This window comes from Convolutriloba macropyga, chromosome 3 (assembly GCF_964194025.1).
Source record: "Convolutriloba macropyga chromosome 3, txConMacr16.3, whole genome shotgun sequence".
Classification (NCBI taxonomy): domain Eukaryota; kingdom Metazoa; phylum Xenacoelomorpha; order Acoela; family Convolutidae; genus Convolutriloba; species Convolutriloba macropyga.
The window spans coordinates 59,266,979-59,292,433 of NC_134470.1; the positions used below are offsets into that span (position 1 = coordinate 59,266,979).

Here is a 25,455-nt window from a genome sequence, read left to right on the forward strand (position 1 = left end):
CCAAACGTTAGGTTCGTGTTGGTGCCCCGGCCGGTCTGAGAACAGTGACCTATATACAGTTAAAAGTTAACTCCAATCCTCGAAAAATAATCAGCGATTTTTCCTATTCTCCTGGGGCAAGGGGAGCCCCGTGGTTTTGATTGATGGGTTTTTGGATTAAATTTTGCCCAAATTTTGGTATTCTCTGCTCTCGTTTCTTTTGTGTTGATGTTTACGACGTTTTCATAAGGGTAAAATATAATTTTTTTTCGTTGCTGTTTGGTCCTTTCAAACGGTTTTGAGACCTTTTTTCGGTTTTTAGAGGAAGGTACTAATTTGTTTTCGTTTTTCTCCCAATTTATTGATTTCACTTTTTCCATTAGGGGATATATTGCTCTGCGTTCAAAAGTTATGAGTATTATATAGTTGGTGTTTTTGTGCCAAAATTAAAAGAATTTGAAAAACCAAAAAGCTTATTTTCCAATGAAATTGTTCAATTTTTCGGGCATTTTTTGAAGCTCTAACTTTGAACCCAAGTTCTTTAGCATTCTTCTGGAATGGCCAAACAGAGGTCTTATGACCTACATTTAGGTTTTTACTCGAAAAAGACTAGAGTTTTCTCTCTTTTTTGAAGAAATTTAAGGAAAATTTCAAAGAGAAAATTTAAAGAGACAAATTTTAAAAAAATTTTTTCTTTTCCTCCCAATTTATTGATTTCACGTTTTACACTAGGGGAAATTGTTCTGCGGTCAAAAATTATGATTGTAAATAAGGTGTTTTTGTGCCAAAATAGAAAGAGTTCGAAAAACCATTAAATCTTGTTTTCCAATGAAATTGTTCTATTTTTTAGCATTTTTTTGAAGCTCTAACTTTGAACCCAAATTATTAAGCAGTCTTCGGTAATGGCCAAACAGAATTCCTATGAACTACAGTTATGCTTGCACTTGAAAAAGGACGAGTTTTTTTGAAGAATTTAAAGAAAATTTCAAATTTGATCCCAAAAATTTGTGTCACGTTTTCCAGCCCGAATTCAGTCAATTTAGGCGATCTTTGACTCTAAAAAGAGTAAACAATCGAAAATAAGATTTTTCAAATTGATATCTTTCTAAGATTTTGATTCCTTTGCAGAAGAGTCAATCAGGGCTTGTATATGGGGCTTGCAGCACATTATGCCCCTCATAGATTGAGAACTGGCTGCATTTCTGTTATGAACTGGCCACATTTCTGAAATATTGCTGTCATCATTGAGAAAGAAAGATTGTTAGCATTTTTTTCCGAAATCTGCAAAAGAATCTAAATAATCAACGTAGTGGCAGCGACGGAAGGGCACTACCATCTCCTTCACTCACTTTTTCATTTCAGAAACACACCTTAAGGAGTACCGCCAGCGAGAAAGTACACTAATGGCTCAACACTTGACCGCCCGGGGCCAACTCCTGACTAAGTTGTGCTTTTTTTGTTCAATTGAGGTTATTCGGCTTCGATATCTGCTATTTTTTTACAATTTTGATTTGGTTTTTCCAATCAATTTATTGTTATTTCTAGGTCTAGTCTTTCAATAAGTCATTGAAAATTCTTTGAATTGTGTCAGGACATGTACTGCTATGTTTTTTTTCACTTACGCCCAAGTGTATTGTGCCTCATTAGGTACACCCTGAACTAAATGGGCCCGCTAAATGAATAAACTTGGATAAATTTGCCTAATAAGCCTTTGTATTTTTATAGCCCCAAAGCAGTAGCTGAGGCTATTAATTGGCCTTCCCATAGTTATTGTTACAATTCAAAGGATCTGGATTGTATTGGGTCGCTGTATTTTTAGATCTGTTCCCAGATTTTCAAGATTTTTGAAGTGAAATTGAAGTGATAGATTTGGTCACGTCGAAACAGGAAGTGGAGCCAATAAAAAAACAAAGGGCTTTGCGGCGTAAATTTTTTTTACTCTAATTATAAATTAGAGTGAGAAAAGTGTGTGTGAACAATTCGCTTTTCCGATTGTGGTTCCGTTTTTTTGGTTTTTTGGCTTGGGTTTTGGAACATGCGGCACTATGACTTTGAATTTTATTGTTTTTTCGATTTTTATGATTGGATTTTTTTCCAAATGGTTTTTCCAATCCATTTACAGACCATTCTTGGTCTAGTTTTTTTGGTCAGTGGAAATTCTTCGAATTTTTTCAGGGCTTGTCTTTTCCATTTCGTCGTCAAGGTTTTTGTTGCGACTATATGACGTTACGTTTTCTTCAAATCTGCTTTTTTTCATTCCTTGATGGAATTTCAATTGAATTGCGTGCGTTGTGTCATTTGGTATTCTTTGTTGATTGAGTTTTTTTGTTCACTTGCGTGATTAAGTTTTTGGCCACGCGTGACATACCTCTCGCAGAAATGACTTCCTCTCTCTGAAAATGACTTTTCTTGACTTTAATGCAAACAGATAAGGTCAAGCGCGTGTGTTTTTTCACTCTAGTATTTAAAGTAGTGTTTGAACAAAAATACGCTTTCTTGCTTGTGGTTTTTGGTTCAAATGCGTCAATTTGAAACTCATTCTTATATACGTTTTTATACAGTTTATACCTTTCTATGATTGCCTTTTTAAGTAGTTCACAAATCTTTTCATATTACATTCTTGGTCTGGTTTTTGTTCAGTCAATGGAAATTCTCCGCGTTTTAGGCCAGGAGGACTGCTGTATATTTTACTTTGTCGCATTAAAATTTGTTGCGCTTTATCTTAGCTCACGGCTTGTGTAACATTTTACGTAAAAGCTTGCTGACTTGTCTAAGCTAGTTCCACTCTTCTCTCATTCTGCTCAAAGTGCTTTTAGACAGCAATTACTCAGCAAACTGTTCCAGTATCAAAAAACAAAATTGGTGGGGCGTCTTTGTTGTTTTATCATTTTGGAAATTGGTTAATAGCTGCCCTCATTTTCTCAGGCGGCTATTATAGGGGCCCCATTTTTTACTTCTTTTTACAACAATTTTTTTGTGTTGCGTTAGTTCACAACTTGTCAACCGTTTTGTGTAGAAAAACTGCAAGAAGTAAAGTGCTTTTGGAAGTAATTTTGCTGACAAAGCGGGTGCCAATAATGGTTTTCTATATGTTCTCAATCAACGCGAAGGTATAAGCAAACGAGATATGGGCCTGCCTGATAGATCAGCAATTATTTGCGAAGGGCCAATACAGCCGGAGGTCCCGATCAACCGAATACAAGAACACCTGAGATTTGTCTTGAGATTCATTTATTCAAACCACCTCTCAAAACTTGAAGTTATCCGATGTTGATGTTTGTTTCTAACTCAACGACAACAACATCGGTCTTAATAAATAGAAGTTTTACCGTTCAACATAGGTGGCCCCTTTCACGTTTGACTTCCAACTTACCTCACTCATCGTTTCAACTGCGTGGAATTTAGAATATATTGAACGCCTTTCGCGAATATGGTCAAGGTCCAAGAGCAAAATCAAAAGCAACTAAATAAACCACTAAAGCCAATAGCGCATTAAGTAATCAAAGTATACTGCTAGTTTCTCTTAGTGTTAAGCTCGAGTCTTCATTTGGATTGGTGGCTACATTTTACGGGGCTCGCCACAACCCAACTCTCCTTTATCCGGGCTTGAAACCGGCAAGTTGCAATAACCAGGCGTTATTGCAACCAGGCTGGAGTTTATTGCAACCAGGCTGGAGCAGCGCGAAGAGTTTAAGAGAATGATTAATTTAATCTTCTTAGATTTTAAAGCTGCTTTCGACAGCGTTGATCGGAATTGCATTTGGAACATCTGCAAAATCTCGGACTTCCGAAAAAGCTTTAAACGTTTTTAAAGCAATGTACTCCGAAACCTACAGAATTTTTAATGCAATGAAACCTACGAATTTATAATGCAATGTCCCGCAAATTCAAAATTGTCAGGGAAGTTTGGCAAGGATCCATCCTTTCACCTTTTTTGTTTAATTTTACTATTGACTGGATAATGGAACAAGCGCTTTCAAATGATTTATTCGGCATTACTCTAAACGACATGATGGTAGCAGATCTTGGTTTTGCAGATGATATTTGCCTAATAGATGACAATGGTAATGACGCACAGAAGCTACGTGATAATGTTACTAACAATGCATTGCGTGTCTGCCTACAAACTGTACGTTGGAAAAACTAAATTCTGCTCCAATGATGAATACCAGAAATTCTGTATACGGCGAAGAACTAGAGCGTGTTGATGAATTCACATATCTGGGAAACAAAATTAAATTAGACGGCAATGTAACATCGGAAGTCAATGCTAGAATTGGAAAAGCCGCAGGACGCTTTAATAACCTGAAGAAAATATGGAACCAGAGAAACATTCCTCAATCAATCAAAGTCAAGTTATATAAGGCATGCGTGAGAAGTGTACTTTTATATGGATGTGAAAGTGACCAATAAAAGAATGTGACCTCAAAAGTTTACATTAGTCTTTTGAAAGAAAACAAGTTAAGCCTCCCACACCGTCATTGAAGAATTGGGAAAAGCAATGGTTAGATTTGTCCAAGGAAATGGCTGGAATTCTAGTCAGTGGACAGCGCTTGTTAGAGACATGAATTTGGCGGGCTAAGGACAGCACTGTATAAGCAGCCCAATTTGGATTTGGATTGGGTTCGTGTTAAGATTATTTTCCTCCCATTTCAAGGCTGAATTAATCATTTTTTCTTGAATCTAATGACACTTCGAATCGAATTAGAATACTTTTTGGCACTTAGAAAAAAATAGGATGTCATCAATTTGTCGCTTCATTTTTTTGAATGCATTTCTATTCTAACGTCGGTCAGTGGGGTCAACGTCTACTGTTCTCCGGCAATCTGCGGCTATGTTATAGAAATATCATTTCCTCGTTAAGTCAGAAGAAAAGTTATTCATTAAAACATTATCAGAAGTGTAATATAGTAGCTAAAAGTGGATAACATGCATCCGAAACTGCTTTAAACAGTTCTTATAATCGCCAGATTATCCGCTCAAACCGATTTGTGAAGCATCTAAATACTTACTTTATTAAAACTGCCTCAATTATGTCGTAAAACAACTAACATTTCCGAAACAAAACTTCTAACTTCAGTAACAAAATTTTGGTCACGTCAAAAGGAATCAGTTTTGATTTACTTTTGTACATTTACAGGGAATTCTGTGTGAAAAAAGTGGTAAGAGAGGACAACTTCACAGCTCTGATTCAGAGAGAACACTTTGCAAGTCTCCAGTCACACATCATTGTGGACCTGATTCGCAGACATAAACACGTCAATAACCAGGTATTTAATTGCTCTGAGACGAAATTTAGCAATTATAGTCCCATTTTATGCGATTTTTAATAATGCGATTTTTTGTACTACCGACCTTTCGTCTTAGTTTTTTCGTCTAACCACCAATTTTTTGTCCGGCTTCAGGTGCAATATGGGCCCCCATCGTCACCTCAAAGTTCCTGGACGACTGCTGCTCAAGCTGCCACGGGTGATCAGCAATACACTGCACACTCGCCCACTTCACAACTGGCATCTTTTTCATTAGGTACAAATCAGCAGTCCTACCAGCAACAGTGTACGATGCCACAACAGGATAATCACTTGGAAGAGGGCACTCTAGCTTTGGATCTGTTCAATTTACTCCAGATCAGCTATGCTCCTCAACGGGTAAACCTAATATCAATCTAAACAAATCAGCTTTCAGCTCTTTATCTTGCATATGTTCGCTGCGAAACTAGCTCGGATTACATTGTAAATGAAGCGCAAACTTTTAAGGTTCACAAATAAATAAATGCGAATTTGCTCCTAGAGTTATCAATTGCATGACTAAACATTTCATTTCGCATAATATACAAACGCTACAGGACATCGGACCAAGGTTATCATTGCTCTCAAACGAAGTGTGCAGCAATTATATTAGTCTCCTGTGGTCTTTTTTAATGCGACTAGCCGTAGTGATACAAAACGCACTAACAATCTGTCGTTTTAGTTAATCGGTTGTTTTTATTACGAGATTTAAAAGCATTATTTTTGAGAAGCAATGAAATTTGTTCTCACATGCTAATATCTGGGACCACAGTAACTTAGGAATATAAATTGAATTTGCTACTGTGTTTCTTTCTCCATGCCTTTGAACAAACTGCATTATTTTAAGTAATATTTTCAAATCAAAGCAATTGTGGATTCATACAGGACCTAATAACAGAAAGATGAAACGGCAGATTAATGGGGCATCAATATTCCTTTTTTGTCAGAAACATAATAACTCGTAATGATTCTTTCGCACAATCGAAGCGTCCTGTGAAAGTAGGCTAAATAAATAAAATTATACTGAAATTTTAAAAATTCCTAAAATTTTTGAATAACTGAGCAAATAAGCTAAACTGTTTTAAGAGATGATTTGAAACAACATGTTTTTCTTGGAAAGCCCCGCATCAACGGAAAAATTGCCCTCTAATGCTTGTATTACCTATCACCCGATTTCCTCAGCTAGCATTCAATAATGTAACTCAGATGTGTCAACTGAGGATGACTCACTTTCATTCAAGGGAGCTTTTGCTAATTATAGAATTTATGCAAATTCCTCTAATTAAAATTAAAACACCACAGAAAAACTTTTTAAATCATGTTCTTTCGTTGTTACTTTGGGACTACAAAGAGTTTTTGAAACCCTTGTGTATTGGCTTTTGAGTTATGTTGATGAGAATGTCACAACTGAAACTGAAAGTGTAGTGAAAACTCAGTTGATAGATGTAATTTTTTAATGTTGATTTGCTGCTTGTTTACATACGGCGTTTTTTATTGATTTTAAATTTTTGGTGGAGTTAATGTGTTGGTCCTTTTTTATGCCACACATTTGCATGACCGATTTGACTTTTCGAGTGACTTTTGCGCGCCTGACTCTTTTCGTTTTGCGTGATCTAAATTTCTCTCATTCAAAGGTGTCAGAAGCTTAAATCAATTGGCGACAGTTCACTACTACAATTCAAATGAAAAGTGCGCCAGGGTTAGTGTGATTTTTTATAGCTGCGATGCTGTAAGCTGAGCAGAGCTATATTGCGGTTTTTTGTTTCGTCGTCTGACGCTTTTTCGTTTCACATTTGTTCACAAAGCAAAGCTGAAAAGGTCAAATTTTCTGAATTACTTCTTCCTCTCACTAACGGCTTTTGTGCGCGTGACGTCATTTCGCACTCTCTATCAAAAGTTTTTTTGCGTTATTAGAGTTTGATCACAGGTGAAATGACTTTTGCACTTTAAAACTAAGTTTATTTCGAATTCATATAAGGTCAAAGCAACTCATATGTGTAATAAAGGTCTCTAGTGAAAAGGGCTTCTGCGCAATGATTTTTAACAAGCTTTATTAATTTTTCGCTGTGTTTTTTTCATACCTTTTTGAGCGGCGTCAAAAATTTTTTCAACTTATATCTGCATCTGTTTCTATCTCTATTATACGGCACTCAAGTCTATTCTTTCGCAGCTATTCCGGCAATTTGCCGGCTTTGTTTTTCACTTTAAATTTCATTAGTGATTATAGTGGTATATAATAACCTCTAATGACGCCCTTTGAAGAAACCTTTGCTATTGAAGTTATCCCTCCCCCGACTGAAGCAGGCTGCAATAGATTAGTGCTACCACTAGTCGTTCGAGAGCAATTCTTCCGACGTTAGTCGGTTATGTTTATTTCGTCTCGATCATTTTGAAATATGTATGGTTTTAAGTTAAGAGTTTTATTGCACCACTCTTCAATTCTTTTCCAGAGATCTACCGGGTATGTTTTTAATTTGTTTTTGCACATTCTTCTGATGACTTTTAGCTCTCGAAACGGGATAACAGCTACAGCTCGACGGGCAATAAATTGCAATAGAGGCCCTGAGCTGTCTATTGTAGTATGTTAGGTGCTTTAAATACTAAGTGCTTTGCTGGGAATGTTGAGGTATATTTTTTGGTAATGTAAACTTAATGCAAAAGTTTTAGTGAATTTTGCCATTTTTAAAAAAATTTTTGAACATTTTGTTTGAGGTTTTTTGTTTATGGGCGGATAAACATTTTTCAGGGCTAGCACATTGGTTAACGTTCTCGAAGATATGGTTCAATAATTTTGAAGATTTTTTCCGTAAATTTAACTTTTTTCACCAAATTTTGCCATTTCAACTTTCGTGAAATTTTTAGACCTTCTTCAAGTTCCTTGGTCTTTAAAAGTCAATGGATTGTTTTGGGCTTGAATGTGGTTTGCTGGATTGTTTTTGGCTTCAACTAATTTGTTTGTAAAGATTTTAGTATCCAAATCTGAACAAGTTTTCACTAATGTTTGCCATTTTGTTCACGTTTTGGTGAAATTTTTGTCCTCTTGAGTAAGGGCCAATGAATCGTTTTATGGTCTTGGTTACTTGATAGTTTTTTGCGAATGCGAAGAAGTTTTGAAGACATTGATATCAGGAAGTTTGGCAGCTTTCCATCAAAGTTTGGCATATTTTCAAGTTCGTGTTTAGTGGCCAAGGTTTAAGATAGAAAAATAGATAGTTAAATAGTTAAAAACAGTTAAATAGTTTTGAAAATACTGAAATTGGGAATTTTGGCAACCTTTCATTAAAATCTGCCACTTTTTGCAAGTTCTTTTCTGAAAATTCTAAAAATTTTTCTTTTTCGTGTTTGTCATATTTAGGGGCCAATGATGCTGTTTGCAAGCTTGTGATTGTGTTATTGAGTAAATTTTACCAGTATTATTTTGATGTTTGAGGACAGTTTTAGTGAAACAACTTAATGAAGATATTAAAATCGGGAATTTTAGCTATTTTTTTAATCTTTAGGGCCAAAAAATGTTATTTGCCAGCTCGCGATTGTCAATGGGTATATTCATCTAGTATAAAATTGTTTTTGACATTGGTTGCAGTCATTTATTGTTTTTGCTGGTAAAGTTGTTATTTATTGTTAATTTTGGCTAATTTATACTTTTTTTCGTTTTTGCCTCTATTGGTATTGATATGCGTAAAGATTTTTGCTTGTCTGCAAGTTAGTTATTTTGTGTATTTTAGCATCGGTTAATTGGTTTTCATGACATTAATATGAATAATTTAGCGAAGTTTGCAACGATCTTGATACTTTTGTCAAGTTTTTGAAATGTTTTAAGTCATTTTCAATTTGTCTGAGCTGTAGTCACCAATGAAGATTTTTTGAGCTTTTTGCTGCCTTTGAATGTAATTAATAGAATTACAACTTTAGTTTTGAGGTCATTGACATCAATCATCAAGAAGCTGTTTTGAATTTCCTGTATTTTTGCTAGTTTTTTTGCATGTTTCTGCCCGTTTATCAAGCGTACTTTGTTTTCGGTTCCAATTTTTTTAACTTTCCCACTGAAATTTTAGATTGAAAACCATGCTATTCAACACGGTTATCCTGAAAGTTATCATGAACGCCGTTATTGTTTTACTCCACTTCTGTGAAACTAAGGTTTCTTTGATTCATATTGTTCATTTGTTCTGCTGGTCAGATAGTGGATTGTTCGTTTTTAAGTGCTCCTGAACGAAGTTCATAGCAATTATTGTAAACGCGTGTGTCTTTTTTATGCAAAATTTTTGCTTGACAATTTTGACTTTTCGAGTGACTTTTACGCCCTTGATTTTTTGTGTTTCACGTGATCTAAAATTCTCTCTCAATAACAATTTCAAGAAGCTGAACTCAATTGGTGGCAATTTAATTCTAAAAGTCAAATGAAAAAAGCGCCGAAACTGGTGCCATTTTTTACTTTAAATCTTAATAGTGGTATATGTTAACCTCTAATGTGGTTATTTGAAGCCTACTATTGAACTTCTTAGTCCCATTTAGGCTCCCCCTCCCTCCCTCCCTCCCTCCGACTGAAGCAGTCTGCAATTTATTTGAGCTCCCACAAGTCGTTCGAGAGCAATTCTTCCGACGTTTAGTCGGTTATGTTTATTCAATTCTCATTTCAGGACTTGTCCTGTAATGTTTTGTCAAGATTTTTGTTACGACCATATGACATCACAATCACTTCAAATCTGTTTTTTGTTCTTTCATTGATGCAAGTTCAATTCAATTTCCATGGCACCCTTAGTGGAGTGAGATTTTTGTTTATTCGCTTGATTAAGTTTTTGGTCACACGTGACTTACCTCACTCTCAAAAATGGCTTCTGCATTCTGCTTCCTCTCAAATATGACTTCCTCAAGTTTTCGGATTTTTGAAGACTTTTGTCATTTTTAATGGTTCATATTTTTTTTGAAAATTTGTACCTTTTTTCTTTGTCTCTTTGACATTAGTGGTGAATGAAAAAGGTAGTGAAAATCAAATGATTTTCAATATATTAATATCTTGATTTTGAGCGTTTTTAAATTATGCCAATTTTTTCATGTTTTTGAAATATTGCCTTTTGCCTGTTTTTGTTTTATACGACTGGGCATTATTTCTATTTCTCTGCTGATTAGTTGTTCTGTACGGCCTTTCCGTACATTATTGCTCTTCTGCTGTTCTGTTCATTATTATGACGAGTTTGAACAAACTATTAGAGTTTCTGGAAAATTTTGTTTAATTTGACAGTTTGTACATGTTTTCCTGTAGTTGTTTCTTATTACTCACGCAAATGTTCTATTATCAATAAATCTACCTGTTCTTTTGCCCTGGTTTTTGGGATAGGAATTACTGATTTCATTACTTTAACAACAAATTAACAAAAGTTTGAATGTTATGATGTTTTTCGCTAAATATGTTGAATTGATCTTGTGAGTCTGGTGAATAAGTCATTAATTTTCTCATGTTCCTTTCATTTCTCGACTTGTCCTTTCATGTTTTTCACAATCTAAAGCGCACCTGTAACGTCTAAATCCTTTCGATTGTGAGAACAACGAGAGGAAAAAGTGTAAAAACTGTCAAAAACTTAAACAATAAAAATTTTTCCGAGAACTTCAATTCCAAATTCACCACAATCATTAGACATGAAACAGTTGAAAAAAGTGGGAACAGATCTTTAAAAGATAACGCACCAGTAACATCTAAATTATGTAGTAAATTGAGCGAAAAAGAGATTGTAAAAGAGAAAAACAAGAATGTTTGAACCGTGATTTTTTTGAAAAAATTACGTTTAAAGTGGAGTGAGAAATTTGTATTTGAACTCATTCGATTTTTCAAGCAATTTTACACGTGCGCCAATTACCTATAATTGCTGTTTTCTCCTTGATTTCGACAACTGGTTTCAAAATTTGATACATGTGTTCTTATAATGCATAGTTGAAAGTTTTATTTTAAGTAGAGTTAATGGTTCATATGCCTTAGACTCTGTTTCTTTTAATAAAATATCAGTGATTTTTGTTTTTCGTGCTCTTGCAATTTTTCTTGTTGTTATTTTTCCTTATGATTGGTTTTACTTCTCTCTAATAAGACGTGTTACAAGTTATCCAATAGTTTCACTTGGTATCTAGAATTATAACGGTTTCTTCTCAACTTGTCCTAAAACATTCAATGTGTTATCTTGTAGTCTCACTAATGAATGTTTTGAGTTTATAGTTGGTGTTTTTCAAGACTTTGAAACTATTTATTTTCTAAAATCTAATAAGGAGTAACTGTCGTTAATTTGTCGGCTTAAACTTTTACGTTCTTTTTGTCTCTTTTCATCTAACTGAACATCTAATGGTTGATTTATGACCTCTAATTTTGTATGTTATGCTTTTGTTAACGGTTTTTGATGTAGTTTTGTGTTTTCACTTTGACGCCACTAATTTTTAAAAAGATTGCGTTTTTGCATTTTTTCCAGTTTCTGATATTGATTTCGACAAGTTTGTTCTATTGTATACTCATTATATGGACGCGCTGCGTTAATGTTTATGTAAAGTGTTGTTTTTTGATATTTTTATTGCATTAGATTTTGAAAAAAAATTAACTGTTATTAGGATTTTTTATTTGTCTGTTTCTGCTCGTATAATATTAGTTTCATCTGCTTTGTTTGGTGGTCATAGTTTGATATTGCTTTAAAAAAGTAAAAATGTTGGTTGTCAGGTCCTTAGTTATTTCATTCCTTCGGATTGTAATTCAGGACTTGTCCTGCTATGTTTTTATAGTTCGTCCTACCTTTCTATCAAGTTTTTCCTTGTACTTAATCACGACTTTCTTTTATGAAATCTGACTTAGGATTTGAACTTCGCAATGTAGTGAATACGATCAAAAGAAATGGGATAAACCGATAAAGGACTGTCATGAAGTCATGGTAAATTAGGTATGTCAGAGTTCGTTAGAGAGATTGCTAGCGGACGTTAGTATTAAGCTTGATACCCTTCATTTTAGAAGCTGAATGAATTCTATTTTTTTAAGAATCTAACTAAAACGACACACCAAATTTCAACTCTTTTTGGTACTGAGAAATTTTTTTGTCAATTTATCTTTTTCTGTTTAAATCCGATTGGCGTCAAGGGGCTCAATGGTAGCTTTTTTCCAGCAACTCGCCTGCTATGTTATTTTCCTAACTGACCAAATATTTTGCATGTAATCAAATACAGGACATTTACTAACTTTTACTGGAAATTCATGACATTTACTAACTTTTACTGTAGGTGAATATTGGACGAAAGGATGACACTGCCATTGCTAGCCGAAGCACAGAAGCTGGATCTCCTGGACAACAATCGAATTTGGATACATTACGAGTAAGTGTGGATGATGCACCAAGTGGAACATTGTCTTTCGGAACTACCACTTGTCTTAATGGACCTGATGGCTTAGAAGAATTTGCAGATGTTCAGCTAACATTTGGAGCCAACGTGCTCATCTATGCACACAGGGCTGTTTTAGCTGCCAGAAGTCAATATTTTCTCAGTAAGTTCTCTCATTGTGATACCCGAGCTACCGATAATGCGATTTGGAACTGTTTCCTTTCCCCTCTTGTAGATTATGAACCTCCACGATCGATGTTTTCATCGGATAGTTCAATCTTTTATTGGAATCTACAAAACATTATCAACACAAATACAAGCTTTTTTCAGTTACAAGTGGCAATAAAAAAAAATGGTTGTGTGGGAAAAGGAAATGGTGACTTTGTTTTTTTAATTGCTCTCAAACGAAGTTTGTAGCAATTGTATTAGTCCTGTCGGTCTTGTTTAATGCGATTTTCCGCTTGACCGATCTTTCGTCTGACGCTTTTGGACTTTTCGTCCTCAAAAACGGGACAAACAGGTTGCGCCCAGCGGGCATTAAGTGCTCTTAGAGCGTTTCAGCTCTGCTGGGCGGGGGGTAAAACTTCCTAGAAATAAATATGGCAAAGTAACTGATTTTTATATATTCCGCAAACGAAAATATGGATTTTCAAAGTGGCTCATGAAAGTCAATGGAAGCTAACAGTCATCTTAATAGCAGAGCTCTAACTTTGCAATTGAAGTTTATCAGACTATTGGGTTGTATTACTTTTTAATTGCTCTCAAACGAAGTTTGTAGCAATTATATTTGTCCTGTCGGTCTTTTTTTAATGCGATTTTTCGCTTGACCGATTTTTCGTCTGACGCTTTTGACTTTTCGTCCTCAAAAACGGGATGAACAGGTAGCGACCAGCGGGCATTAAGTGCTCTTAGAGCATTTCAGCTCAAACTGTTTTGGAGACTTATACTTATGGTGTGAAGGGCGGATCTTAGAGGTTGAAGACACCCCCACTGTTGAACCCCCCCGCTATTGTCCCCCACCCCCCCACCGCGCTCTTGCCCGCCCCAACCCACTGTTGCCCCCCATCAGCTCCCGGTGCAGCCCCCCTCCCCCTTGCTAGCTACTGACGAACAACTGCTTGCTAAAAACGCAAATTTATACTATTTTGGAATTTTTTTCAAGCTTTTTGAAAATTGTTTACATTTTTAAATTTTTATCAGCCCTAGGTGTCAAGGATCCTCCTAATAGGTTACTGCATTGTTTCCAGTGGTAATGGAATGTTTTTAATAGCCGCACAGCGATAGCTGAGGCTATTATTGGCCTTCTCTTGGTTTTTTTATTCGTCGTCGCGATTTTTGTTACGACCATATGACGTCACAACCACTTCAAAATCTGCTTTTTGTTCATTGGTTCATGCAATTTCAACTGAAATGCATGTGTGACGTCATTTTTTGCTCGTAGTAGAGCGAGTTTTTTCGTTCTTTCACGTGATTAAATTTTTGGTCACACTTGACTTACCTCAATCTCAAATATGACTTCCTCAGTTTGATATTGACTTTTATTTACTTTAATTCAAAGATATAAGGTCAAATGGGTATGTGTCACTCTAAATGAAGGTTATTTGAGAGCAGCTAGTAGAGGCAGCAGAAACTTATACAGATTTTTAATCAAAATATATAACAAATCAGCCTTCAATGAAAAGACGAATTTTTTGGTCTGTCTTTTTTACTGTTTTTTAAGAGTGCAGATCTACGAAGCTATTGCGGCTATTTTCTGGCAACCCTCCAGCGATGTTCAAGATTTTAACATCACGAATTTAAGCATTTTTTTGACAAAGTGTGCAATTTTTTTCAAATTCTTGGACACTATTTTCCCTTGTTGAGGTTTTTCCAGTCCCAGGGGCCTGAAAACATCCTAGGGGGTTTATTAATAGGTTAATGACGAATTTTTTTGGCCTTGGCATAGTTTGTCAACTTCTTAATGTCGCAAATTTGAGCAATTTTTTGATAAAACTTGCTCTTTTTCAATTTCTTTTTTCATCTTTTTCCGTTTTTTTTAGGCTTTTTTCAGTCTCAAGAACCAAGGAACCTCCTCTGGGATTTGGAAATAGGTTATTTATAATTTCTAATTTAAATGCAATGTCTTGCAAGATTTTAACATCACGAATTTTAAAATTTTTTCCTACAAAACTTGCAATTTTTTTAATTTTATTGTCATTATTCAGGTTTTTTGAGCATCAAGAATCAGAAAACCTCCGTTATGATTTGATTATAAGTTACTAAAAAATTTTTGTTCGTCATTGGTTATTTTTCAACTTTTTAATCATAAGTTTTAAGAATTTGTTTTATAAAACTTTGCAACTTTGAATTTTTTTTTCATTGTTTAGGTTTCTCTAGCCTCAAGAGCCACGGAACTTCCTCTAGGGTTTGATAATATTTTACTGCATAATTTATAGATGTAATGGAATGTTCTTCAAGATTTTAATAACAAGAATTTTAACTATGTTTTTCAAATATTTGCAATTTTTTCATGTTTTTGAATTTTTTCCGGCAGCAAAGGCCCTGTAACCTCCAAGATTTGATATTAAGCGGCTGCATAGTTTCTAGAATTAATGGGATGGTGATCAATATTTTTATGACTCCATTTTTGTAATTTTTGGATCAAATTTAAATTTTTTTCGAATTTTTTGGAAAATTTTTATGTACCAAGTGTATGGATCTTTATGAGCCTGTGACAATATTTCGGGCTTGGGATAGGGATACCGAATAGCCTCTCAAGACAATGAAATGGTTCTTAAAATTTTATTATCTTGAATTTTAGCAAGATTTTGTTGAAATTATTAAAATTTCGTCCTTTTCTGAGTATAACGACTATTATTGGCCAACGAAACTTTTCAAGACTCGGCGACGGGTTACTTGACAGAAATTTTAAAACAAAAAATTGTTTTGAACTTTTTTTACCGTGAATTTGAAAACTTTTTTAATTTTGCCTTTTTCAGTTTTTTCTATCAAGGCTAGAAAATTTATTTACTATCAAGGCTAGAAAATTTCTGTTCCCGTTGTATCTCTCTCCATTTCTTTTTCCCGTTTTATCTCTCTCTCTCTCTCTCTTTCCTTCTTTTTGTTGAGGCCGCACTTCAGCGGCGGTTATGTGGCGTAATGTCATCATCTCTGATCCTCATTAACAATGAGTTATTGTAGAATAGTTTTTTATCATAAATGACCTAACAGTCACTTTTTAGGAAATCTTTATTAATTGCTCTCGAAATCAATTTGTAGCAAATATATTAATCCTGTTTGTCTCTTTTATGCAATGTTTTGCTTGGTTGTTTTTTCGTCTCACCAATTTGTTTTTCGTCTTCAGAAACGGGATAAAAAGGTAGCACCCAGAGGTCACTAAACCGTGGCTAGCTGCTGACCAAGGCAACCGCTCGCCGGTCGTTTGAGAGCAATTCGCCCGACGTTATTCGGTTATGTTTATGTAATTGGGCTCTTTATGCAGTTTTTGCAAATTCTTTGCTCGCAAAATCTATACGAATTTCAAGACAATTTTTCGTCTGCTCGGGCGTTTCTGAAAGAGTAAGTATTTCTGTATTATTTCTGCGAAGCTGTAAGCTAAGCGGAGCTATATTGCGGTGCTCTTGGTTTTCTATGACTCGAAGAGGAAGAGGAGTATTGGTTTTTTAAGGTTTTTTTTAATCGGAAGTACTATTCGTTCGGACGGCGTTTTGACCTAAAAAAGAAAGAGAAAATTTGTTGTGATTCAATCAGTGAATGGCTTTTTGACATTGAAAAGTGTTTTTTTTACAGAATGCCGCATATAGATAACCATTTTTAGCCGTCTCTTCGTCCAATCGGCCCACTTCATTCGCTTATAATTTAGTTTTTTGTAGGTATAATTTTAAATAGAAACTGTATTAATATGTGAACCTCTGAAATTGATACCACAAACGTGATTTTGATATTCTAATAATGCGTTTTGAATTCCAAATGAGCACATATTCACTATTTTTATCTTTTTTAGCTTTTTTAAATTAAGTTTTTTTTGGATCTTAAAGCGGATTTTTTTTTTTCATTTTTCACAATTCGGTGCATATGGCAATTTACCTTATGTGAGGTATTTTTGTTTTGTAGCAAGGTACCCATGTTTGGCCTAGTTTCTTTTGTCTAATTTTTCTCAGTTTTTTTGGGTTTAATTACTTGAAAATCTTTTTGTGCGCTTTTGGAAAAGCGCCCAAAAAGCAATTTTGAAAAGGAATTGACAATTATATTGTAAAATATTTTTGTTTCCAATCTTTGAACCATGTTTCTACATTGTAATCTATACAGGAAGATGGCTGTCTATTTTTATACTAAATAAGGAAATGTAATTGTTCTTCTCTTCTTTTTCAGTTTAATTTTTAGCTTTCAAAAATCAATAACAAGTCTTTTCGTTTTTCATGTATTTTCGTATCTGTCCTCATTCTCTGCATTCTAGCTTGTATCAGTCTATCATTTTCCTGAGACCTATGGTTCTAATCAGCTCTGCTTTTATTGGTTTTTAAAAATAGTGTTTTAAGCATTTTTTGGGTTCTTTAGATTTATACTTCGTCTAACTCTACTCCTTTTGTTTGCACTCTTTATAATTTTTTCTCTGTCTAATTCAGTAGCAAAAAGCGCAGGTGTTAAGCAAAGAAACTTTAAGTGAAAGCTATTGGTGTAAAAAAACGAAAGCAATTCAGCTACGTGATAAATCTAAAAAGCTGCAGAACTAATACCCATTATTAATAGCCGCCCTCATCTTCTCAGCCGACTTTTATAGTGCTTATATTTATTACATTTCAATGAATATTCATGATTTTTGAAATCAAATTGGATTACTGATTTTGGTAACACCGGAACAGGAAGTGGAGCGGAAAAGCGAGTGGTGTTGTGGCGTGAAATTGTTTGCTCGAATTTTAAAGTAGAGTGAGAAAATGGCGTTTGAACGAATATTCGCTTTTCAGCTAGTGGTTTTTTGATCATATGCGGCATTTTGTTATCAATTTTTACTGTTTTTCCTTTTTTTTAAACTTATCTTTTTCCGGATGGTTTTCGCAAACCATTCATATTCCATCCCACGTCTAGTTTTTTGTTTAATCGATGAAATGTTTTTGAATTGTAAGCCAGGACACATCCTGCTACATTTTTTTACTTCGTCGAACAAAAATTGGTTTCATTTGAGCTCATTGTGCCGCTGTTTCAACATTTTGCGAAACATCTTTTTGACTTCTCTGGTCGAGTTTCGCTCATCTCTCATTCTGTTCAAAATGCTTTTATACAGGAGTTGCTCAACAAAACATTTCAAAATGAACAGAATCAGTATATAAAAAACGAAATCAGAAATAGAAACGGGATAAACCCAGCAAAGCCCAAGTTTAGATGCCCATTACTTGCACTTTGTTCTTATAAGTCTTAGTTACCATCCCTCATGCCTATTGGTATTGATACCGGCTTTTGTATCCTCTCACTATGAAACAGGAGTATGTTCAACTACGAAATGACATCAATGTAGTCTGCACTTTTAAACTGTTTTTTTTTTCCTTTTTTCTCGTTATTTTATTGCTCTCAAACGTGGTTTGTGGTAATTATATTAGTCTTCTCGGTCTTTTTTTAATGCGATTTTTCGCTTGACCGATTTTTTGTAGGACGCTTGTGACTTTTCGTCCTCAAAAACGGGATAAACAGGTACCGCCCAGCGGGCATTAAGAGCTCTTAGAGCCTGCCTTTCAGCTCTGTTTCAGCTAAAACTGTTTTGGAGACTTATACTTCTGCTGTGAAGGGCGGTTCTTAGAGTTTGAAGACACCCCCACTGTTGACCCTCCTCCACTATTGCCCCCAACCGCGCTGTTCCCCCAACACCACTTTTGCTCACCCCCACTCACCTCCCTCCCAATCAGATCCCTGATGCACCCCCCTCCCCCGTGGCTACGTTCGAACAACCGATTGCTAAAAACACGCAATTTTTTCGAGCTTTTTGAAAATTTTTGTTATTTTTTGAGATCTTTCAGCCCTGGGTGTCAAGAAACTTCCTCATGGGTTTTATAGTAGGTTGCTGCATAGTTTCGAGTGATAGTGGAATGGTTTCAACATTTTAACATCACGAATTTTAGCAATTTTTTTGACAAAACGTGCAAATCTTTTCAATTTTTTGAACCTTTATTTTTCATTATTCAGTTTTCATTTTTCTCTCTAGACGCAGGGGCCAGAAAACGTCCTTTGGGGTTTGATAATAAATTACTGAAAAATTTTTATTCGCCATGGTATAGCTTTCAATTTTTTAACATGACAAATTTTAGCGATTTTTTCGATCAATTTTTTTTCAAGTTTTTCAAAACTTTTTGTCGATTTGCAGGTTTCTCAAGCCTCCAAAGCCGTTTAACTTCCTCTAGGGATTCACAATAGGTTACTGTATAGTTTTTAAATGTAATGGAATGTTTTTCAAGATTTGAACATCACGAATTTTAGCATTTTTTAAAATAAAACTTGCATTTTTTTGACATTTATTTTCATTATTCGAGTTTTTGAGCACTATAGAAAATATCCGTTAGGGTTTGATAATAAGCCACTGGAAAATCGTTTTTGGCCATGGATTAGTTTTCAACTTTATTTATCTCAATTTTTAGCAGTTTTTTATGCTACTTGCATTTTTTTTGAAGTTTTTTTGTCATTTTTTTAGGGTTCTGCAGCCTCAAGAGCCACATATTGTCCTCCAGGGTTTGATTTTCGGTTACTGCATAGCTTCTTGATGTAATGAAATGTTTTTCAAGATTTTAATATCACCAATTTTTTTTAAAAAAATGCAATATTTTCAAGTTTTGAATCGTTTTAAATTTTCTCATTTTCTCCGGCACCAGGGTCCTAGGGACCTCCTCCAGGGTTTGATGATAAGCTGTCACATAATTTTTGAATTTAACGGAATGGTTATCAATATTTTAACGACTCCAGCGTTAGCAATTTTTTGATAAAATTTAATTTTTCAAATTTTCGGAAAATTATTATGTTCCAAGTTTATGGATCTTTATGTGCCATTGAAACTATTTAAATTTCGAAATAGGGATACTGGATAGTCTCTTGAGACACTGAAGTTGTTTTGAAGATTTTATTATCTTGAATTATAGCAAAATTTGCGATTGTTTTCAAAATTTTTGAAGTTTTTAAAAAATTTTTGTCCTTTTCTGAGTTTAACGATCATTACTGGCCACTGAAGCTTTTCAAGTCTTGCAGATGGATTACCTGACATCCAGAGACAAAAAATGGTTTTAAAGATTTTCATTGCGAAATGTGGAAGCTCTTCTTTTAAATTGTGCAATTTTTTGCAAATTTTTAAAATATCAGTTTTTTATCAGTTGACTTCTATACTAACAAAGCTAGAAAACTATTAGTTGCACAGTGGAACCAAACTATAGCCAGCCTCACTAAACCGTGGCTAGCTACTGACGAAGCCAACCGCTCGCCAGTCGTTGGAGATCAATTCGCCCGACGTTAGTCGGTAATGTATCGATTCTCTCAATCACAAGCGTGGTTATGGAATCAACGGCGGCTATTTTCCAGCAATCTGCCGGTTTTATTAATAATAATTAATAATTGTGGTTTCTGCGTAATCGCAGTGGAACAGCATTAGGCCTACAGTAGCCTGTTTTCAGCTGCCCTTTTGCTTATTCCCCACATTTCAGACTGATCTTTTCATGAGCAGCATTGCTCTTTTTTTGGTGACTTTACTTTATAGGGTATATGTCAATTAGGTTTTTGAAGTAATTTAAAGTTTATTTGGTCTGGTGGCTATTGGTTTCACAGAACAAATCTACCCAGAAATGCTCGTATTATTTGAGAGAAAACTGAATTTAATCTCTTTCTTTTCTATCTACGTTTAAACACTGATCGAGGCTTTATCTAAGTCCGCTCTTTCAATCAAATCTAAATTGAATTAACAGGTGTTTTCTTTCTTTAAGGTCTGTTTGACTTCAATTCCGCGTCCTCCAAGCAGCAGTCTAATTCTCAAACAACCAACACTCCAACTGAAGTAATACCGAGCTCCAACAATAATCAGACGTATTTTCACAGTAGTAAAGTTTCGCCGTCTGTAGCATTAACTCCGATTGCTTTGGGCTGTGACGAAAATGGTTCTCTGAAAATGGCACGTGTGAAAATAGACGATATTGTTGGCACCAGGCAAGCTCTGGAATCGTTCCTGAGATTTGTCTACTCTGGCCATACGCTGATGCCACCCGAGGACTCTCTTTTCCTCCTTCGGACACCCTCCTTTTATGGACTGACCAATGATAGGCTCGCCCATATTTGTCAGAAGAACCTAGGTAAACCACCAATTTGTCACAGTTTGGGATCTCTCTGATACCGCAGTTACAATCTTTTTGCCGTCACATAGCAAATCATGTGCCTGGTAGGGGGAGGGGGTGGGTGGTGGTTGTCAATGATAGCATACCAACTAACCCACTAACAAAACATTTAGCAGTGATGGAGTTGACTCGAAAATAAGAATAAGTGGAACTATACGTACAACCATTCTATGGCACTCAACTTTTTCCATTTTATTTTATTTATTTGTTGAGGCATCATACTACCTAAAGTAGAATCAATTGAATTTTGGGATCTTTTCCGTTTGTGCCCCCCCCCAGCTTAGTGGGTGCATATTATTTGCAACCCCCAGATGCACGTGCAATATTTTTACATAATGATTTACTATGTAATGACACGTGCTCTGTAACTGGGGGGAGCATAACGTACTGGGGGGCACAAACGGAAAAGATCCGAATTTTGCCTTTTTTGAAAATAGGTTGTTTGTTTTGTAGAAACAAATATCACAACTGAGACTGTTCTCCGTGTCTACATAACAGTGGACTCGATTCCCCACTACAGTGATTTCAGAGACAGGTGTCTGCACTTCATTGTAGACCATTTTGTGGAGTTGGGCCAATCAGAGGACAGAAGACTCCTCAGCCAATCACAGCTGTGTGAGGTGTGGGAAGCGTATTGTGTGAAGAAAATGAGCATGTCAGCGCAGCCTGTTTATCACCATCCTTATTTCCATCAGTACCAACAACAGCAAAATCAGAATTAGATGTTTTGGATTGCTGATCAGAGTCAATACAAAAAAAAACGTTTTTGAATCATGAGTCTGTACACCAATAATATTAGAATTATGGAATTATGGACAAAAAGTTGGATCAGGACGGCAGAGCTTTGAAGTCGAATATATGTGAACGGCAGCCTCTCAGATTTCTTTCAAAGGACTGAGTTCTCGTGGCTTATGAATTGTTTAAGTGAAAAAGTAGCGATCATTATTAAGCCTAGAACTTATTTTTCAAATGTACATTAATATTTAATATTGGTTGCATGAGAGGAACGGAAATATGAGCTAATGGTGCGATCAATAACAGATGCTATTGAAGAAGCTAGGGGATGCAACTTTTGAAGGAATATTGGAAATATGAAGTTCCTTCGAGATGAGTTGGTGACGTGACAATATTTAGCAGTTCGAGCAAGGTTTTGGGTGGGACAACTATCGTTGATCTTAGATTTTTTATTGAAAAAGAAACCCTCAAGAGCAATCAGTAATGCCCTTTGATTTTGATCAATATTTTTTCCACTCATAGCATAAAATCAAGAATTGATCTCTTCATTTTGCCGTTCGGAGAAGCCTCATTTAAATTCTCATCTGATCGACACGTGACTTGGCAATGTGTGGACTGGAGAGGAAAATTTCTATTTTAATGGAAGCTATTTGAGAGCAGTAAAGCATTCGGCTGCCTTTGTACAAACTATAACTATTGCAAGGATAAGTGATACGTGATGCTGCTAAACCACCTGAAACTGATATCAATTATTCTCGCTTTACGGGTCAAATCTTATTTGGAAGATGAATTTTTTCTTATAAATAAACACGTTCTTCTGAGAAGAATAATACTATTTTTCTGTTTTCCTTGCAATTTCAAAATATTAAGTTGCGTTGTAGATTAGTTTGATGTATAAATTGAAATCATGCTTTTAATTTAATTTACAGCATCTTTGTTGTTGAATTTCGAAAAACTTTTCAATATTATAAATCCAATGAGAAAAAAAATGTAAACTCCAAGTACGAGCGCGCAATTTTTTAAGAACTTCGACACAAACAAACAAACTGACAAATTTTCAATTTGTCAATGCCAACTAACAACAGCTGCAATTGGGTGAGAGCGTTCTGTTAATTTCTAAAAGCCGCAAAATAGGTGCACCTCTCATTAATTGCTCTCAGACAAAGTTTGTAGCAATTCTGTTAGTCATGCGGTTTGTTATGCGATTATACGTTGGGCTGATTTTTGATCAGAACCTTTTGACTGTTCGCTCTCAAAAACGGGGGATAATCAGAAAACGTACGGTGGGGATTAAGTTCTCAGAGCTTTTAGATTCTTTAGACTAATCTAAAGTATCCGATTCAGCGAAACTGTGTTGGGTCATATGGCGTAGAAGCAGGTTCTAAAGAATTGACCACCACTTCACGCCCCTCCTTCAATTCGTTCCCTCCCCTACATGAGCCTCAGTTCACTCCCATCCCCACTCCCTTCATTTAGTTCCAACCGTAACAGCGTGCTTGACCCCTCTCGTCGCCTCCCGCGACGACTCTTCAGTTAGGCTAAAGCTAGCCTGCCTAAACGTAGCTAGCTACTGACGAAGCCAACGCTCGCCATTTGTTTGAGAGCAAATTTTCAGCCGCCCTAAGTTGATTGTTTGTTAGTTTCGTTAAAAGAAATAACATTTTAAAACTCTTAATTGATTATAAACGTTAGTGGCGGTGCAGCAGTGTTTTAACCTGATAACGTTCGTCGGATTCAAAAATTATCTGTTGCAAGTGTACTTTTTTCAAAACAAATGTTAGTTCCTGCAACTTTTTCATTATGTGGTTAACTTTACAAAGAAGCTCTAGAGTTTTCTAAGAACCTCCATAATTTTCTTTAAAGATTGTAACTAGAATCTTTATAACCAAATGTCATAACGGTTTTCTCTAAATAGTAACGAAAGCCTATCAGTGGCAGGCTGATGTATTTCAGGAAAACCAATTTTATATGAAAAAGTAACACATTTAGTTCAAGAGTTTTGCGGTTTTAACCAACAGACGTTAACAGCAGTTTTTGTGAAGATCGGCTTTTTAATTTCCTAACGAAATGAAAACTTCTATATTGTGGTTTTGCAAGATTAAAGTTTTAAATTTTTTTTGACAATGCTCAAAATTTTGTTTTACAATTTAAGATACACTTTAGTACCAAAAAGTTACGTACACCAATAGAATTTTTAAAAAGCAGCAAAGATGTCAAATAATATAACTTGATGAGTTCAAATCAGCTTTCTAGTAACGTGAAGCTATGCTTTTTTTCCAATATAGTGTAGACAGTTTGTAAAGTTTTCAGACAATTATCAAAAAGAAATCAGAGTCAAGTTTTCGACAATATTTCTTCCAATTTTTCCAAATGTTCTCTTGGTTTCCGTAATTCTTGCTTCACAATTGCTGTTTATGTTTAATTGGATTTACATGGGGTCTATTTGCTGACCATTCCAGTATCTCCGGCTCCTCTTCTTTGAAGAATTGGATGAAAATTTCTGCACAGAAGCATGATCTTGAAGGCCCTTTAGATTGTTTGATCATCTATCAAACAGTTTTCGCCCATCTGATGTATTGTACCTCACGAGCTAAGTGACTGCTTGTGCAAAATGTTGCCCAGAAAACTTTTCATTTCTCCGAATAACCCGAACAATTGCTTCGCTAGAGATGCCCTGAGCTTACACTTTTGCTGTAGTTTGCATGCATACTGTGTACTAGATCTTAATTTTATGTTAAATTGCTCTCGTTTTTTTTACTCTCACAATTGGACATTACCAATTTTAACAGCGTGGTAAACAGTTAATTAACAAAGCAGATTAACCTTCTTTTCTGTGTAAGGAGAGAAATTGTTCAAACTTTCCTCTCTACCATCACGCTTTAGCGCCAATCAAACGTTTTGCGCAAAAGTAACGCTTAAAGCGCACAAATTGTGCTTTACGTAGCTTTTGGTACCATAGTTTTATGAAAGTCGGAAGTGGTTCCAATTAGATTAATTTGGAGGGTTGGAACAAAAAGTAATAGTTGGATAGCTTTAACTTCGTCACGCTTTTCTTTGGTAAGATGGAGACCGTCAGTTAAAATTGGAATGAACGTCATCCAATCAGCACTGCTTTTGTTTCGAAACTTAATTCTCAAAATCAATGGTGCAAAAAAATTACGCGAAAAATATTCTAAGTTTTGCAGTACTTTTAACTCTGAAAATTTATCAAATTGAACCGACTATCATACCCTAAGACATTATTTTTGTTGCAAGTGTTGCCGTTTTTTTCTAGCCTTCTTGGGGTCATTTAGCAGACACTCACACAAAATTACAGTTCTGGATTCATTAAATGAATATTAGCTGCACATTATATTGGCAGAACAGTAACTGAAATGAACATGGTTTCATTTTTGTCTTGGCTCAACATACCAGAATATCTAAAACTGTCGTGGGGGAGGTTCTATTAGAGTTCTTCTTGAAAAGATTTCTTCTTTGAGGTCCTCTTTTCTGAGCACATTTCAGTTTACAGACGCAGGTGAATACCATGCGTCAAAATAGCAATGACACGAGTCAATTAACTGTCAATTAACAATTCTTTTTCTGCCAGATACCACAGATAAACTCTACAGAGTTCAAGTACTAGAAAACTGCGATCGGTACACCAAAATAAGATATTTTGGTTGGGGTCAGAGCACGACGCTTGGTTCAATTCCAAATCAATTTGGGAGTATTCAAAATACAAAGAGCAGTTGTGCAGCCGTCGGAAAATTAAC

At 35.4% G+C, this 25,455-nt stretch overlaps 1 protein-coding gene across 3 annotated transcripts in view; it reads left to right on the forward strand.

The window, feature by feature from the left end:
- The window catches only part of LOC142336324 (leucine-zipper-like transcriptional regulator 1), a 76,092-nt gene extending 53,437 nt beyond the window's left edge, over nt 1-22,655 (forward strand). Inside the window, exons 11-16 of one of the 3 annotated variants that reach the window (XR_012758899.1) lie at nt 5,120-5,249; nt 5,385-5,627; nt 12,513-12,774; nt 20,561-20,923; nt 21,419-21,897; nt 22,267-22,655. Coding sequence is in view for 2 of the 3 variants with exons in the window: in XM_075385073.1 (XP_075241188.1) it covers nt 5,120-5,249; nt 5,385-5,627; nt 12,513-12,774; nt 20,561-20,923; nt 21,419-21,687 (1,267 nt within the window). In the remaining variant the exon portion in view is untranslated. Of the gene's footprint in view, nt 1-5,119; nt 5,250-5,384; nt 5,628-12,510; nt 12,775-20,560; nt 20,924-21,418 lie in introns of all 3 variants that reach the window. The other 2 variants (XM_075385073.1, XM_075385074.1) reach the window with 2 other exon arrangements.
- Nucleotides 22,656-25,455: the final 2,800 nt, after the last annotated feature.